General features: G+C 35.1%; 1 protein-coding gene across 14 annotated transcripts in view; it reads left to right on the forward strand.

The window, feature by feature from the left end:
• The window catches only part of ASPH (aspartate beta-hydroxylase), a 124636-nt gene that overhangs the window by 9836 nt on the left and 101598 nt on the right, over nt 1-13202 (forward strand). For 12 of the 14 annotated variants that reach the window (XM_054190668.1, XM_054190675.1, XM_054190663.1 and 9 more), the window contains exons 2-3: nt 9919-10068; nt 12153-12221. In XM_054190668.1, the coding sequence (XP_054046643.1) occupies nt 9919-10068; nt 12153-12221 (219 nt within the window). Of the gene's footprint in view, nt 1-5973; nt 7006-7375; nt 7670-9918; nt 10069-12152; nt 12222-13202 lie in introns of those variants that run through there. The other 2 variants (XM_054190664.1, XM_054190673.1) reach the window with 2 other exon arrangements.

Consider the following 13202-nt stretch of genomic DNA (forward strand, 5'->3'; position numbering starts at 1 on the left):
GGATTTTCAACCTTATGTAATAAAACTTTTTTAAAGGTCACCACCAGCATAATTTGCATGTTCTGGGCTTAAGTATTTCTTGTATTTCCTCTCCACATTTACCTTTCCTGAACTCCACTCTGGCCTAAATACAACCAAATATTTAATTAACCTAGTAATTATGTAGGACTATTGGCTACATGAAATCATTCAAATACAAGATAGGTAGATTGTATAATTTTAAATCTTCTTATTTCCAAATGTTCTGTGGAGAGAGCTGGTTAATCAAAATAGCAGCTATTAAAACTCTTTAAGTCATCTGCACAGTTAAATTCAGAATTAATTTTGTATCGTTGATATTATAGCTGATACAGATATGTTGCTTCTGTATCAGGAGACAAACTAAAATTTCTTTATAATCTTGTAGCCTTAGCCTTGAATTTCTTGGCTTGGTGTTTAAAATATCCAAATTAGAATTTTGAGGGGTGGCTTGAAAGGAAGGAGAGAGGAATGCTTGCCAAGTAAGTTTACAAGACACAAGTTCTGTATTCAGTTTTGGACATGAATTTTGTTTTGTGTTTGTATGTGCGTAAGAACAAAACTTGAGCAAACTGGCTAAAGTGTTTGTGAAAAATATCAGAATATAGGAAGGTTTACTTGTCTGTACAAATCTATTAGAGCAGGTAAATAGATAACAAAAATATTTTTGTTCTGCCTTTATGGGACCATTGTTTTTTCCTGAAGTGCTAACTCTCTTATTTTACTATTTTTAAGTTTGTGGAGAAAAAGTTTTTTTAAAAAAAAAAGTAATCTAAACTATTCAGATAGTATGTGATGGATGCATTAAATACTGTTTTAAATATATTCCTGTTGATAGTCAGTGTTCATTATCAAGTTTTAAGTGATGTTGTTATTAGTCATTTAAGCTGTGTGCACATCTGCGTGTATATTTTTTCCTTGTAATAAATCCTCATTGAAGAACTATTAAAAAAATGTTCATATGAATAACCAAAAAGAAAAACGCAAAACATTGCTTGGACAGAATTTGACTAGCTTTTGAAAATGGTCATCTTTCTAGCATGCTTAGAAAAGATGCAGGTGCAGATTCAGGATTTTCTCTTACTAACATTTATCTCTGTATTCATTTTTACCTCCTGTGACTTAAGCAGTTATGCTTTGATAAAGAGAACTCCAGAGGAAAGTTGTTAACAGTGGCAAACAGCTGGTCTCTCCAAACTGCACTGAAAATTGCGGAGCTAGCACTGCAAGTAGAATTCACTGTTGTGCTCTATTTAGATAAAGTGCCTTTGACCAGTCTTACAAAACCGTGCAACCTACTAGGATAGAATTTCTCAATAAGTTTCTTTTTGTCTTTTATTTGTTACTTTTTCATCTAAGAGAAAAACTTGTGTTTCTTTAGGGGAAAAAAAAAAAAGCAAAAAAGCTAGTAATTCTTATGATGTTTCTTTTACGAGTAGATTTCTTATGAATAAATTTTCTGATTTTTGTTGTGTATGTATGTCTTAGAAGAATTATTTAAATGGAAAGCAATCAGGATTTCTTTGCTGTTTCTAGTCAGTATAAATGTAACTACATAAGAATAATATTTTCAAAGAAAAAAACAACTCTGGGAATGAGGCTTGACATCAGTCAGCCGGAGGATAATCATAGTTTTGTTTTGTGTAGGAATTTTTTTCTGAACAATTTTTTTCTCACTTCTTAGTAACAAAATCACCTTAGCTTGCAACTAAAAAAAAAATCTTGTGAATATTGTGGTCCTTCTTATAAAGATATCTGTAGTCTTAAAAGGACTTTGAACTATAACAGCTTATATTCAGAAATGGGCTGACTTTTTAAAAGTATTGACCATCTCTCTTTATAAACTAAATATAAAAAAAGGAAAAAAACCTATGTGTATCTATTTTACTCGAAGCGTATTTTCAGATAATAGGATTGCAGATCTGATTGTGCATAGAACAGGGCTGGAAAGGGTGGTTTCTTACTTCTGTGCAATACTTTAGTAATTAGACCTCTTGCACAGGATAAGGGAGAAAAAGATGTAATTCCATTTTCTTCTTGAAGAAGAAAAAGTTTGGTTGACTTTCAGTGTTTATGCTGCTGTTTATGGGGTATACTTGAACAGGAATGAGAGTCTATATTTTAAATTCTTGTTGAAACTTTTCCAGTCCAATGCAAAACAGAGATTCAGTCTGCTGAGAGTAAGCGTGGTGATAGGCCAGTTATGTCTGGAGTCCCCTTTCTTACCTAGAAGGGAGGGGAAAAACTGGCCTTTAGTCTCTCTTCTCCAGAGCTCCTCTCTTAGAAGTTGCTGTTGTGGCCAGTTAAGATTTGACTATGCACAAATAAACAGTTTCATTGTGAAGGACTAAAATGGCTTTGTTCTCACACCCGTGGGTATCCTTAAAAACATGTTTTAGACCTCCGAAGAAATTCAAACGCTGTTCCCCAGTGCAGAGGAGAGAACTGAATCCTCTGATGTTTCACATCCTGATTAAGTGCTGAATTCCAGGAGGTGGTTCCATAGAATCGCTTTGTCTATTGAAGGGAGGAACTTCCTTCGCTAAGGAAGTTCATCAGGGCACTTATGATCCTAGAGGTTTTGTTACATATTTTCTAACGCATCTCTTTTTTCCTCTGTCCAGTGTGTCACCCTCAGCATCTCTGTGATCAGCCTGCTTAATTGTTGAATCCTGAGTTTATGACTTTGCTCTTGTTTTCAGTATTTATGTTCTACTTTGTTTGTATAGTGGGATACTTTACTGTAAGAAAGCTTGTAGGGATTGAAAATTAAGGACCTTAAATGTTTATGTGAAGATTGATTATATGTATAATAAGGAAAAGTTTCTCAAACACTACACTAAAAATCTGAAGTGGCAGCAGGAAAGTCAGAGTTGCCTTTCATTTGGCTAATTTATTACTTCAACTACGTTCATTGTGTTTTCTTTGAACTTAAAGCTCTTTTCCATCCATTTCCCTGTTCCGAACTAGTACATTTCTGATTTAGTTTATTAAAGTCCTCTCATAATATGCACAGGTATCTTTATAACCATATAGACTAGAATATATAAAGTGCAGGGCAGACATCTAGTGTTTAATGAGAATAATCATAAAAAAGCCGCCCTTTTTTTTTTTTCCCCCCTAATTTCCGTTAAGGTTGCAGTGCTGAAAATGATTTCTTGGATACCAAAAGGAAGAATCAGTTTTTTATCACAAAGAATTTATATTGAATTTATAGAAGTAAACCTTTACCATAAACTTTAGATCTTATCTCTAAAGATTGCTGTCGTGATTGTAAAACAAACAAAATTTTGGAGTTTGGATATTTGTGAAAATGTTGGAATATTTAATACGTGATACCATAAGTATTGTAGTAAAAAAATCTCTGTTCTATCTGTAAAGTAAACAGAAAACAGTAACCTGCCTTCCTCACAAAATTAAATAGAGTTTGTGAAAGCACATCAAAAGCTCAGATTTGTCCCTTGGAAGTGTCTTATTCCACCCTTGTTACACTGAATGAAAACTAAAGATGAAAATCTGTTTTACCTCATGATAGCATGTGTGATTATTATGGTGTGTGGACTTCTCAGAATGGAACAGTTCAGCACAGATGCTTATTGAGTCTAGATTTTAAAATACACGTCACAAAAAGTATGTATATATACACAGAAATGTGACCTATCTCACAGTAGTAAGAAGGGGGGGAAAAAGAGCTTGTATTTTAACAGGCAGGGGGAAAACAGTATCAACAGAGAATTCTGTAAACTTCCCTTTAATAGGTATTTTACTAAAGATACTTTTAACTGACTCGACCCAACAAACCTTTGTGTAAGAAGTGTTTAAAAAAATTAACTGCAATTTTATCACTGGGAATGGCTTGCAACATTTTTATTGTTAATCGTATTGGAAAAGATAATTTGCCAAAAATGTCAAGCGGTAGTAGGCCATGCTTATACAAGAAAGGTTGTTTTCTGTCTTTGTACTGCTACTAGTTCAGCTCTGTTGGTGGTAGGATGGTTCTATTGTAACTTATTTTTTTACTTCTTTCCCATATCCGTTTTTTATCACTGTGCATTTTGCTTTTAAAATGAGCACGTTCTAAAGCCTCCCGATGATCTAGCTGATGGATAATTTTTACTTCTGAAATGCTATTTTCAGATATTTCCCTGAGGTTAGTGTTCTGTTGTTTTTCCTTTTACTGTGTTTTTCTGATTTCTAGTAACTGCCTGCTAATGTGGAACCTTCTCTTCATGTGATAATCCATAATTGCTTCTGTATTACTTCCTAATGCACCTTTGTGGGAAATAATTATGCACATTACAAAAGCTTAGGTTGATGCTTTGAAGTCTGCATTTATTTTTGTGCTAATAGTTGACTTTTTTTTTTTTCCTCTAAGCTTCTTTGCTTGCACTTTGGTAGTGATCTACAGGTGGAATTAATGCTGTTAGTCTTGATTGTGAATTATACTTTTGTAAAATTAACTAAATAGTATAGAGTGCAGAGTTACAGCAAAACTAACTTGAAAATAGTTTTTAAATTTTGAAACAGTTACACAAATGAGGTGAATAATAACAATTTTGAGTGTTAGTGAAGCAACTTGAGTTGCTTCAAAAAAGAACCAACAAACCCTGTTCTTGGGTTGAATTTTAAATGTATAACTATTGAATTTAACCTTTGTCTTTCACAAAGCTAACCAAAATTATGTTGCTTCATATTTTGAACTATAGCATTCAGGGAGATACATGTGTAAGCTCCATTTTTCAAGTGGGCATTAACGTATGCTGTTCATTGGGTGTATGATTAGTTTTGTGGCCCTTTGGTCCCTATTTGGAGGAGTCTCAAGAGTTCCCCCATTTTATCTGTAGCCTCCCTTTTCAGGAAGGAGGATGTTTGCCATTTCCTTGGAATACATGTTCTTGCAATCAATTGGTTTTTAAAGGGCACAAGATAAGGTTGTGGGTACTTGGTTAAAGGTGAACATATGTGTGTTAGTTCAGATTGGGAGTGCACATTTGAAAATTACTTCTTGACTGTCTCCACCCACTTTGTTTTTATTCATTGTGCTGTTGTCCCTGCATGTACTTAATTAGGTTTGAGTGAAATGAAACAGAAAAGTATGCTGCAACTGCTTATGGGCATTCAGCCAGGTAAGGTCTAGTTTGCAGCAATCTCCCCAAAACACGTATAATATGAACTTCAGGTTCTCACCATCAGTTGAGTGCTCTGTGAATTCACTTTCGTAGTAAGATCTGGTATCTGCAAATGCAGGTGCAGCCGAAGTGAAGTTGCAAAAAATTGCCTAATCTAATGCCTGTTAAAACAATATAGGTTTTATATGCAATAGACATATAATTGCATGTAAAATTATTTCCCTTAGTAAGCTGTTGATTTCTCTGTATATTTGGTGACTTTTACCCTTTGTTTAAACTTCTTTAATATGTTGCTCTAAATCACTTATGCATCATGTGAGTTGCTGAAATGTACTAGTCATGAGGACTTTCTTAAAACATCTGTTCTGTTTGATGTATTCAAGTGGCTTTAAAAATAGTTAAAAAATACACTAGTTATAGAATCAACTGCCTGTAGTTTCTTTACATCCATTTGAAAAGTCTTAAACTCAGTTGGGCATTATTTCTCGCTTTTTCTTCCTTGAGCTGTTGGGCACTGCAATTGGGAATTGTTTGCTGGATGTTAAAACCACATGAGGTATATGTTGTTTTTCAAAGTAGCTGTAACATTCTGCTGTTCTCTCCATCTACCTGTTGGCTATATTATCTAAAGATGTGTGTGGGAGGAAGGGCAGAGTGATGGATCCTGAAGTTTTTATTAGGGTTGCTGTTAGAGACAAGTTTGTCTTTGTCTTCCTCCCACCCAAAAGGAGCTGGCTTTTTTTTTTTGAAATGCAGTGGGGAAAAGAATAGTTTGCTAAAATTGAAGATGTAAATAAGGTGGATAGTGTATTATTAGTGGATATTTTTTTTTCCCTCCTTTTCTGGTCCTTAAGAAGAAGAGAGTATGTTGATCATTAGTCATTTGTGTTAGCTTTAAATTGTACAGGTAGTGTGCATATTGTCAGAATTTGAAGGAGGGGTGAGTGAGATGAGTTAGTGTTAGTCCTTTCTGGAAGGGGAAGCAAAATCAACACCTCTGCTACTTTTAACAAATATGCATCAGAACTCTTGCCTGTTTTGCCTTTATGGCATGTGGTGCCTTGCACTCTAGGGAAACAGGCTTTGCTCTAGCAAAACTCTCAGTAACCCTTCTTCAGATCTGCTGGAAACAAATATGAGGTGTACCAGGGGAACAGTCCTGATCTGAACATTGTTTGGCAAGAATGCGTTTGGTTGATTTCCAGTAACACTTTTGAAAGACTCAAAACTACATTTTAGAAATTAGCTGTCTTTTATTCTTAAAGCAGTTAGCAAGTTTCAAATGAACAGTCTCTACAGGGTACTCGGGAAGCCAGGTAGAGGAGTGCCAACATGGAGGAAGTTTTTTGGGCAAGGGCCAATTTGACAAATGCAAGCAGGCAAGCGTTGTGTGCAGACTTGTATTTCAGCTTATGCTGATTGATTTAATGTCCTCAGAGCTCAGGCACCAAGGCATACATGACGGCGAAAATACTACAGTACAGTGTGCTCGGTTTCATTCGCTGCTGTTTGATGTTGGAGGATTAAGGGGAGGGGAAAAGATCAACTACCCAGGATGCTCTGTTAGGCGGAGTAAGTGAATTTGATTGTCGTCAGAACTAGACTGCCATATGAGTTCTGAAAAGCGTTTGGCTCCTGAGGATAACAGCTCTAAAAATAGATTTGGAGGAGAGGTTTCTCTTGGGTCCAGTTTCGGGTTCCAGCTGAGCTGGCTTTAAGAAACTTGTTTGCTTCTGTTGCAAGACTACAGTGAAGAGAAATCGTTTCTTATTCTGTCTTCAGCATTAGTTTTTGGAGATATCGACGCACTTGCTCTGTCTGTGGAAATCGAGCACTAATGTTATGGCTGACGACACAGGTATAATCCTAACCTTTTTTGTGAACAAATGGAAAATGCGTAGTTGCAAATACTGGCTATGTCTGAGTTTGTAATCAGCAAAGTAACTGGCTTACTGTGGTATGTTGGTGTTTTCTAGCCAATTTGCTGTTCTAGTCTGAGTAACAGGCTGCCTCTGTTCTCTGATTAAATGTTCTCTGGAGTAGAGGTATTTCATGAGTTTATGGCAGGTGGTTAATTGTACCTTAGTTTTTGCATGAGTAAGGCACACGTTAACATAAGAGACATTGTTTTGTCTTCAAATATCTGACTGTAAAGTTATTTTTTGAGTATGTGAAATTACTAAGTGTCTTTAACGTAAGCTAAAGTAAAAGTAAAAAGGTTTTTGTACATCTTTAGGCATGACTCTTAACGTGGGGTGGGTGAGGTATAGGACCTTTAAAGACTTGCCGTTGAGGAATAGAGCCCACTTTAAGACTTTCTGATGTCTGCATAAAGACATCTGGTGTTGTAAGCACAGGCTTACCAGATATGGCAAGTGACCTACTTCTGATTTAGCTGGCAGCATGTGCAGGGAAAGGGCTTGAATTGAGAATTAACCATCTGGAATGAGCTCGGAGGCAGCGTCAGTCCTTTCAGTGTTTTGTTCTGACCCTGTGCCTGGGGTTATCTGCACAGAACAGAGGTAAATTTATGTTACGTAACTTCCATTTTTCAGGGATTTACATGAAACAATCTTTTAGAATGAAAAAAAATATAAACAGCTATGCTTCGTTTCTTAAATAAGTTGTCTGTTTTTCACCATTTTTCTGGTGTTCTTTTTCTCTTTTTTTTTTTTTTCTTCTAATAAGTAAAGCCCCTTTCTTCAGAGGCAACTAGCAGTAAACAGTAGAAAACAGTAAGGTAGATAAGTAAGTGTGAAATACAGTAACATTCTCTTTCCTGTTTGCCCCTTCTAGCACCTGGCTTGCTCTAGGACATTGTTGTAACCAGGCTTCATTTTAAATATGTACAAAGCTTCCGTTGACTACATTAGAACACAAGAGTACTGAAGTTCTGCTGTTACGTAGTATAATTGTTTATTTCTAAATATTAAAACTTCCAGCTCAAGAAAATAATTTTCACATACAATTGATCATATTTCTGAATGTACTGGCACACGCTGCTTGTCTTTGTCTCTATTTTCAGACTACCTGTACATTTTTTCCCACAAGAGGGACATTATGATGAGTTATGTATACGGACCTTGCAGATATGTAATTAGGGTACAGGGCAGTAGTAGTAAGCAATATATGCCTGAGGTGAGGCTAAGTTGTCTTGGTTTCTCTCTGAATATTGTTGGACAGCCTATACCAAGGGAAGTTTCTGTTTAATACAGAAACTAAACTAAATAGTGGGTATTTAATCCTTGTACAGAGCAGCCTTAATAAAATATTATTATTTTTTTTCAATAAAATGCTGAGCTGAGTAAGAGCTGAAACGAGTCAAGGTTTTTTTTTTTGTTTTTTTTTTTTTATTGGTCTGAACTAGGTATATGGCACAATGAATGTAATAAAAGGTTAGTTTATTACAGCTGTAAACCTGATGGCAAGCAGGGTCTGAAAGTACTTCTATATAATATCTATTACAGAAATAATTCAGTCAGTCACCAGTGTCTCATTACTTATCTTTTAGAGCTACTCCACTTTATTCCAAAAAACCAAATCATGTTGATATTTAGCTGTTGAGAGTAATTTTTGTCTTTTTCTATGATCAGTGTTGATAAATACATCAAACATTATTTGCAGTTAGTATGATAAAGTTAACTCCCTACCTTATTATATTATCACAATATTCATGACAAAGTTAAGTATTTAAAAATAAGTAAGAAATAGTTTTACTTCCATAACTAGGACTCAATATGGCTGAATGGGCAGAGGCTGGTGCTTAGAAGGGAATGAAGTGGAATAGGCTGGTGGACATGAAACTGTGGCCAAGTGCTAGTCTTGCAGCAGTAGTATCAGGAGGCAGAAGAGCAGTCCACATCTTTTTGGATGCACATTTATTTACTACATTTGTCCCTGTTTACCTAAAATGATCCTAAAGCAATGGACCAAGCAATTTATGTCTTCTGTAGTGGTGATGCCCAGTTGAAACCCCCTACCCATATGCTAGGTTGATGTCTTTCTTTTCCCAGTGATTTGTTTATAACTACTGTATTTTTTTATATGCACTTACTTTCCATATGTGCAGTTATAAATGAAGCTGTGATTTGCATTAAGTCTGTGTGTCATCCTTTTACTTGTATGTTTCATGGGACTGGAAGTCTAAAGATACTCAATATGCTGTGGATCTCTGCTTGATTCTAAGCAACAGGGAAGACATTTTTAGCTGGTACAGTGTCTGAACTTGGGGACTTACCCTTAATAAGGTGTAGATTTTAGGGCCTTCTTGGACTATTTGAATTTCCATGTTGATTCTGTGAGCTAATTCAATTAGCTTTGAAACTTGCTTCAGAAGAAATGCTTTTCTTCCAAACTGTTTCTGCTGGTCTTATTGCCCTCTGGTGGCAGTTTGAGAACTGTTGTCGCAAATGCAAAGCATCTCAAAAATGCTAAGCTCTGTATAAAATATACACTAAAGGGGAAGGAAGGGGGGATTTCCAACTAAGTTGTTAAGACAAATTGCATGTGGGTTTTTGGTGTTTGGTTGGTTATAGGGCTTTTACTTAGATGTTCGTTGAGCTTCCTGCTGTAATCCAGTGATACGAAAAGCAAGTAACAGTGGTAAAGTTAAAAGAAAACGAACAAAAAAAACCCAAACAAACAAAGTGTTACTCAAGTGTCTTTTATTCTGTGTAGTCATAAGAAACAAGATTTATAGTTACATCCTCAATCATAGTTTTCTAACTCTTACCAAATCAATTTTTCCTACTTGTTTGCCTTATTTTAACAGAGTCTAAGCATGGAGGAGGAAAGAATGGAAAGAAAGAAGGCCTCTCTGGAAGCTCATTTTTCACCTGGTTTATGGTAATTGCTTTGCTGGGAGTTTGGACATCAGTAGCAGTTGTCTGGTTTGAACTTGTAGATTATGAAGAAGTTCTGGGTAAGAATTTTAAATTTTAAGATGCTTCTAATAATTATTATGATATACATTAAATGGAGACCGCTTTAAATTTCTAGATAGCTGAATTGACTACTGCAGTGTTTGCAAATGACCTACATGATAAGAATAGGCAATGTAGTTCAAAACGTACGTTTTAATGATGAACTCTATTAATGGGATTCTCATAAGACTGGAAAAAGTTATTAACATACTACACTTATTAAAGAAATCTTCAAGGATAGATCTGGATCTCTTTGTAACATGTATACATGTAGTGCATTTGAAATATCATCTAAATATGCATTATTTCAGTTTAAGCTCTCAGAAACTTACAGTGGTGGTTGAAAGCGAGCAGCTGAGGTTACCACTCCTCTGATGGACTGTGTTGCCTATAGAGGCGCGACAACTGATCAGTCGTGCTCTCATGAATGGGCTGTTGAATGACATCAGTTTTAAGCTTGTAACAGTGACGGTTATATCTCAATATGCCAATGTTAAGATAGTATTGTTAATATAATAACCTGGGGGTGAAAATTAATGTCTTAAATGTCAAGATGTATGTCCATAGATAGAGCTATTGTCCCTGATGTTATAGGATTCAACATGCATTTTTGCAACTATTAGTTTTACAAGAGTTACATTACAGCTTTATGAATCTGTTTGTACATGCTTTTTTGTTCTGGACTGTTTTTAAGGGAACCTTCTGGTTTGAAACTTAATTGGGTCTAGTGATGCAAATAATGGTTTCTGTATTTTTACCATGCATGCAGCCAAAGCAAAGGATTTCCGTTATAACTTGTCAGAGGTCCTACAAGGTAGGATATTAGAGAAATAAACTTGCTTTACAGTCCCCTGGCTAAAAATTTTGGTTTACTTTTTTATGTTTTTAATTTTTTAGAGAATTACTGTTCTTCTACAATGACATGAAACTCGGTCACTTCTCATCATCTCTCTCATTCTTCATGATTTTGAAGATGATGCAATTCTTATTTCTGCAGAATTACATTTATTCCACCAGTCTTTGTTTTTCTGTAAACTGATTAAGATCCTTTCTAATTGATTGCTTCCGTACAATGGCAATGACTTTATATTTGTCTGTTCGAGACCCAAGTCTGAACTTTTTCTTCCACAAAACTGTTTTCTGATTTTTGAAGTACCATGTTAAGAACTGTATTTCATTTCCTTTAATAGCAATCAAGTTCTGCCGCCACTTAGAGAATGACAAGTGTAATAATAAACTGGCAAACTATAAGGACTTAGAATTCTTCTGCAAGCAGTGTGCAGAGTTTCAGTCCTATTAAAAGTTATGTCTGAATTTTATCAAAACTAATTTGATAGTTCTCACCAGCATACTCCTAATCCTGGATATCGTAATTCCATGCTAAATTCTTTTGAATAGAAACTGTCTTCTCATTTTGCTTATACTTAGGGCTGGTAGAGCTGCAGTTTCAAAAAAAAAAAAAAAGTGAGAAGTCTGATGTATTAGTTACCTATAAGAGGATCAACAACTTTTTTGTCTGTAGTAAATGTTACACAGTTGTTGATAAAATTATGATTATTTTTCCTTTACCCAGGAAGTAGGTTGCTTAGCTTTTATCAACTTGGCACTAAAAATTATATACCTTTCTTTTTTCCTTTTTTCCTGAGAATTTAGAATGGCAAGAAGCGTATAATCAGAAAACAAATGGTGATTATTTGATTAATTCTTGTTTTATTATTTCTTTTCCCTCAAACGTGTTGAATGTTCCTTGTGAACCTAACATGCTTTGCTGAAAATAAAATTTAACATAAAGCACATCACTGAATTAAAGATTTGTTTTAAATTGTGAGCACAAAAATAAATGTGTGGAAAAAGACTAACTTGTATCCAGTCTGAAGTTTAGGAAATGCAGAAAGGAACTTAGAATATTTTTGAGATTTTCCAGGAAATTTAAAATGTGGTTAAGAAGTGTAGGGCTAAATCTTTAAAAAAAATGTTGTAACAACTTGGCATTGACAGTCAACCATTGCACATTGAAAGTACTGTGCTGGAGACAAACTGCTGAATCCCTAATTCTCTCTTTTTCCTCTCTTTGTATTTCTAGGCAAGCTTGGGATATATGATGCTGATGGAGATGGAGACTTTGATGTGGAAGATGCTAAAGTATTGCTAGGCAAGTACAAACATAGGTGGAATAATCTGTATAATTCAGTTGTCGTATTCATGTTTGTTGCTTTGTTTAATGTCAGAACAATACTTCTGTTTTTTCCTAGTTAGAGAACTTAAACTGATTTCATTGTGGTGGGTTTTTTTCTTAATGCAGGTTGTAGGATTGTGTGTGCAACTTGTAGCAAGTTGTGTTCTTTTCCTCTTAATATAGCAACGTTAAGTGGAAAGCATTTAATTACTTACAGGATGATTTTGAAGTCAGGTGGTTGATGATGCTGCATCGACTGTTGAAAGATGGTTGTGATTATTATTAAATTTATCAGATGCAGGCCTTAAGATGCTTCAAGAGTTAAAACATTGTTTATGTTAATGTGTTAAGCCAGGGTCATTTTAAAATTACTTCCAACAGGCCTTTGTACTTCTTAGATGACTACTTGTTTGTCATATTTTTGTACTGTCTTTCCTCTATTCAGAGTTCTCCACAAGTTTGTTCATTTTCTTTGCCCTTCAGAAGTCCAGCGTGACATGGATTTTTCTTCTTTGATGTTGAAACACTGGTTGTAGGGTTCTATTCCTTGTAGTTTGGGAGAATGTCTTTCTGCTTACGATGTATCTTCAAAGAGAAATTTCAATCACTAGACATGCTTTGTGATATTGCTCTTCTACCTTATGTCTGCTAGCAGTTAAAGCACTACCATCATCAGCTTCACAATCATAGACTGGGTAGATACTTCTTGCATACCCGATTTTAGAAAGTTTACTTTTCATTAATTGATTTGTTCAAGTGTAAACCTTTTCTGAGCACAAACCTAGGAGGTTAAACAAATAAACAAAACAAGAAAAAAATCCCAGCATAGTAATAATAGCTTGAGCAGAGGGCAAAGTGGAATGTCTGAAACTAGTCAAAGTTTTCAGTAGTGTATCAATAGTATATTAGGATGTTATGACTTGTTATTTGAAACTCATACTCCATAAAAATCAGGTT

The sequence above is a fragment of the Rissa tridactyla genome, chromosome 2, assembly GCF_028500815.1.
Source record: "Rissa tridactyla isolate bRisTri1 chromosome 2, bRisTri1.patW.cur.20221130, whole genome shotgun sequence".
NCBI classification, from domain to species: Eukaryota; Metazoa; Chordata; class Aves; order Charadriiformes; family Laridae; genus Rissa; species Rissa tridactyla.